The 4,900-nt window shown below is 32.4% G+C and overlaps 1 protein-coding gene across 1 annotated transcript; it reads left to right on the top strand.

Annotated features, from left to right (window-relative positions):
• The first annotated feature begins 2,182 nt into the window (after positions 1-2,182).
• Positions 2,183-4,155, top strand: LOC105770972 (uncharacterized). The gene has a single exon (XM_012592350.2). The coding sequence runs from the start codon at positions 2,759-2,761 to the stop codon at positions 3,950-3,952; it is 1,194 nt and encodes a 397-aa protein (XP_012447804.1). The 5' UTR covers positions 2,183-2,758; the 3' UTR covers positions 3,953-4,155.
• Positions 4,156-4,900: the final 745 nt, after the last annotated feature.

The raw sequence follows: 4,900 nt of genomic DNA, 5'->3' as shown, positions 1-4,900 counted from the left end.
GTTGGACTGAGGCGTTGTAAAAGATAAGACAGTCATCAGTAAAATGGAGGTGATTAATGGGGGACATTTTTAGTAATTTTCACACCCTATAAGAATTCATCCATTCTTGCTCTTTGGAGTATAAGAGAAAGAATGTTCATGCAAATAACGTAAAGATACAGGGAAAGAGAATCCCCCTAAGTAGCCCTTTGCCTAGATTGAAAAATTTAGTAAGCGAGCCATTAATAAGGATTAGATGGGATCTCAGTATCACGATACCCACCCTTGATATCACATGAGTTGGTTTCAATTCTCTTTACTTCAGCACTATCAGGGGTATCACGACCTCCATGGTTCAATATTGCTATACCCCTCACCTTCTGAAGGTGATTTCTTCAAGCTTGGGCCATTTCAACTTCCTATATCACTCAATCATATCTTTAGTTCCACCTGGCACGTTTGGCCAATTTGGGTCTAAAAAATGACATAAAACTAACAAAAACTAAAAATTGACAAAAGTAACGAAAAGACACATAAATTGCTTGAGAATAAGCTCTTTAAGTGTAATGGAGAGCCTAATTTGACGTATCAAATTACGACAAATCACGATCACCGCCTCTTCAACGGTTAGAAGGTCGATTATTAAAACGACATATTTGAGCGTAATAGTTGCTTTCCACATGAAAAATGGAATGTAAATGTTTTAGGCCTCCATCTTTTAACTAAGGTGTCATTCTAAATGCCATCTATAATTGACAACCTTCAAGCGTTCTTTGATATGATGATCAAGTTCCAGAAACTATAAATTGTGTTGGATCCGAAGAAATCTATCTACTTGTTAAAAAATATTAAAGTTAGAAATCATAAAAGCATTTCATTAAAAAATTAAAAATTAGAAAGAACTATGTTGGAGATTTCACCATATTGATGTCACATGTTCCATCATTTTCCCAATAAAACAAGTAAAAAAAAAACCTCTTTTTTTAAAGAGTTAAAAGAGTTCAAGAACTTAGAAAATATTTTTTATAGAAAGGGTGGAAACCTACAATCATGGGAGTCTGACTTTGATTGTATTTAATTTAGTTGTTTAAGCCAACAGCTAAATAATTACCTCGATCAAATCTCTTAACCTTGAACTCAATACACATGGATGCTGAGAGACTCATGGATGTTGAGGTGTTTGCATACACTTTACACACATTCCTCCTAACATGCATAACACAAATTAGTTTAGTGATTTGACATCATCATGAACTCAACCTAAGGTATTCCTCTCTAAAAAAAACTTGGTAAACTACTTGTATTATTAAAGTGTTTTGGTTTTGGTTTTGTTGTTTATATTCTTATATAAAATCAATAAAAATTGATTATAGTGAGATTTAAACTTGCTAGATAATGAATTTTAAACCTTTAACTTTTACCATATTCATTTGGTTTTATAAGCATAATAATAAATTTTGCTCTCAACAATTACATCTTTGGTCAATTTGACTCTTTTTTTAGTTAAAATTTATCATTAACCTTTAAAAATATGAATGGAAATGTTGACTAAAACATTAATTTTTTTACGATGTTGGCGTGACAAACCACGTGGCAATTAACGTGTACTTTATGTACATAACACTATTTGTCTTATATATCACATCAACAAATAATTTAAAATTTATATAAAATATTCAAAAGAAGAAGAAGCATAAAGTACACGTGAATTTTAGTGCGAGTTACCATGTTTAAAATAACAATTCAACTTTTTTAAAAGTTAATACTAAATTCGACTCTTTTAAAAATTAAGAGTCAAATTTAACAATAAAAACTAAATTCACACAAAAAATTAAAAATTAATTTTATTATATAAATATATTTATTACTGTATTTTTCTACTAATGATAAAACTCTAATATTTTTGTAAAAATAAACGAAGCCAGTTCATTAATTTATTTAATTTCTCTTTCGTTTTAAAATAGTTTTAATGTATTGTTAATATTTAAACACCATCAATCAATCATTGCATCCTCAAAACAGCTGTTGATAATGCTAGTTAACAATGGTTAAACTTATTTCTCGTGAAAAACCATCCATTTTTACCAATTTTTCCATAACAACAACGTAAAAAACTTCCTTTCTTTTCCTTTCAAACATTTCTTCCATATATTCCACTTTCTTACCTCTGTTTGATCGACCCAATTTTCAGCAAATCAAAAGAAAAGGGAAAAGGGAGAAAGAGAGGAGGAAGAAGAAGAAGGAAAAAGCAATATATACATTTAAAAAAAAATACCCCATCTTTTCTCTCTCTCTCTCTCTCTCTCTCCATTTCCCTTTTTCATATGTTTCCTTGAGAATAAAGATGGGGAAGTTTTTGTTGAAAAATTCACACTTAAAGTTGTTTATCTGGGGTCCTTTTTGATGCATGCAATCCATTCAAGAAGTGGAAGAAAAAGGTTAGACGTTGATGGAGGTTCAACGCTTAAGCCAACTGCTTTTACTTTGTTTAAGGTTTCAATCTTCCCGTTTCGCTCTCGTGGGTGGGAATCACACCGCCGCTCGATTTTGCACTCGATAAACTTGCCCTCTTTCTTAATGCTTTTCTCGTCCTTCTCGTCTCTCGTTTACGTTGTTAAACCCTAATTTTTCTGATGTTATTCATATATTTTCCTTTTTCTTTTTTTTTTCAATTTACTACCCTTTTGAATTGAACCCCTGTTGAGATCAATATATAGTGATTTAAATTCTTTATTTTTTATTAGAACTCTTCTTTTCTTTTCTTTTTTTCTAATCAAGAATGTCCTCAATGGAGGCCCTTATGTTTCGTTATGGTGGTGGTGTCATTAACTTTTCCGTTAATTCTTGGTTTTTAAAACTTTTAGCTCGTTTAATGGCGATTTTGGTTTTCGCCACCATTGTTTTACTTCCTTGGTCGGGAACTGGATCTTCCTCCATTGGTACTTCAAACAAACCTGAATATTTCACTTCGGATCCCCAACCCATCAACCCCGAGCTTTTGCCATTGCTGTTTCATGATTTAAACAGGGAAGGCATATTGAAGCAAGGCGAAAAAGGATTAATGTTGAGCAATGATGATGAACAAGCCATTAAATCTTCTCTGTTCTCGAGAATATCTGATATGGAATTCAGTTCCGCCACAGATTTGGAACGTCAAAGATTATTCCCTAACGAATCTTTAGACTTCATTTTCACTCAAAACTTCACGTCAGCCTTTGAGTTCATTGATCGAACACTTAAAGTCGGTGGGTTCGTCGCCGTTCATATAAGTGAACGGCCTTCGTATTCGTTTGAGAAGTTGAACAATTACCGGATTGTTTACTTCAGGAAATTCAAATCCAATGTTTTAGTAATGAAAAAAATTGCTAGAACAAGCTCTAACGGCATTCAAAGGCAATTATTTGGGTCCATATCCGAGGCAAGGAGACAAGCATTGAAGAACCTCGAAGATGTTCTTCTCGAACCACCGAGATCGACTTCGAGGAGGTCGAAAATATTCATGAAACGAACCAAATACTTGCCTGATTTGCTCGGCGACACACTCGAAAGCTACCCTCGGCGGGTTTTCATCGACGTGGGATTACTGGAGACAGAAGGTGGCAGTGGGACCAACTGGTTTGCGGAGAATTACCCGACGAGGAACCTCAAGTTTGATATATACAAGATCGAGACGCTGACGAAGGAGTCATCGAGGAAAGATTCGGCGGCGACCGCGGCGGAGACAGGGATGTCGAACTGGCTGAGGAAGAACGTGAAGGAGACGGAGTATGTGGTGATGAAAGCGGAGGCAGAGGTGGTGGAAGATATGGTGAAAACGAAAGCAATTAGGTTGGTTGATGAATTGTTCTTGGAATGTAAACCTCGGAAACATGGGGGAAGGAAGAATATGAGTAGAAGGGCTTACTGGGAATGCTTGGCTTTGTATGGGAAGCTGAGGGATGAAGGTGTTGCAGTGCATCAATGGTGGGGCTGAGTTGACTCACTGGGATTTACTAATGATTAAAGCAGGGAGAAACGTGTAAAGGTACGAGTAGGGAGAGAGAGGGGTACGTTTTATTACACTTGAGTGATGTAATTGTCTGAGAACAGCATGTCTGGATTTTGAAATTCCCATCAACTTATGTCGGGTTATGAAGCCTTCAAGAGGGTATTTTGCTTTTATTTCTTTCTTATCCATTCACGGCCTTCTTTTAAAGAAAAAAAACAAATTTATTCATTGTTTAGCCTAAATTAAAACTCGATTAATTAAAATTATTTTATATTCATAAAAAATTAATTAAATACAATAATATTTTTTATTCTTCATTATATTATTAAATTCAAATTGTGATAATTATTATACATTTAAAAACATCATAATTTAATATACAATTATTAATTTAAAAATATTGTGATAATTATAATTTAAATGATTAGTTACAAAATTTTGATGTAAAAATTTTAAAAAGAAATACTATTTTATGTTAATTAATTATAAATATAATATTTAAAAGATAATTAAAAATTCAACACGTAAAATCACTTGTGATATTAGAAACTAATATATATAAAAGCACAAATTTGGAAAAACTTTTGAACTAGCAAGAATACTCTTTATTTTCCATCATATTACTAAATTAATATTTAAAAATAATTATAAGTTAATAAAATTTGTAATAATTACACATTTAAAAATAATTATAATTGACCATTATTAATTAAAAAGTATACTAATTGTGTTAATTAGCCAGCTAGTGACCAAAAGAGATAAAATTGAATAGTTGGATGGCTATTTTGTAACTTTTTATAGTTGGGTGACTAAAAAAAAAAAAGGGTCAAATTCTGGTATTAGATATTGTACTTTGTGTAAATTGTGGATTGAGTGCTTGCACTTTAATTTGATCAATTTTAGTCCCTATCTTTTCAATTTTGAAATTTTAAT

This window comes from Gossypium raimondii, chromosome 5 (assembly GCF_025698545.1).
Source record: "Gossypium raimondii isolate GPD5lz chromosome 5, ASM2569854v1, whole genome shotgun sequence".
NCBI lineage: Eukaryota > Viridiplantae > Streptophyta > Magnoliopsida > Malvales > Malvaceae > Gossypium > Gossypium raimondii.
Note: the sequence above shows the minus strand (reverse complement) of the source record. Positions and strands in the feature narration are given on the sequence as shown.

Coding starts and splice junctions, on each gene's coding strand:
- LOC105770972 (XM_012592350.2), top strand. CDS start 2,759: ATGTCCTCAATGGAGGCCCTTATGTTTCGTTATGGTGGTGGTGTCATT.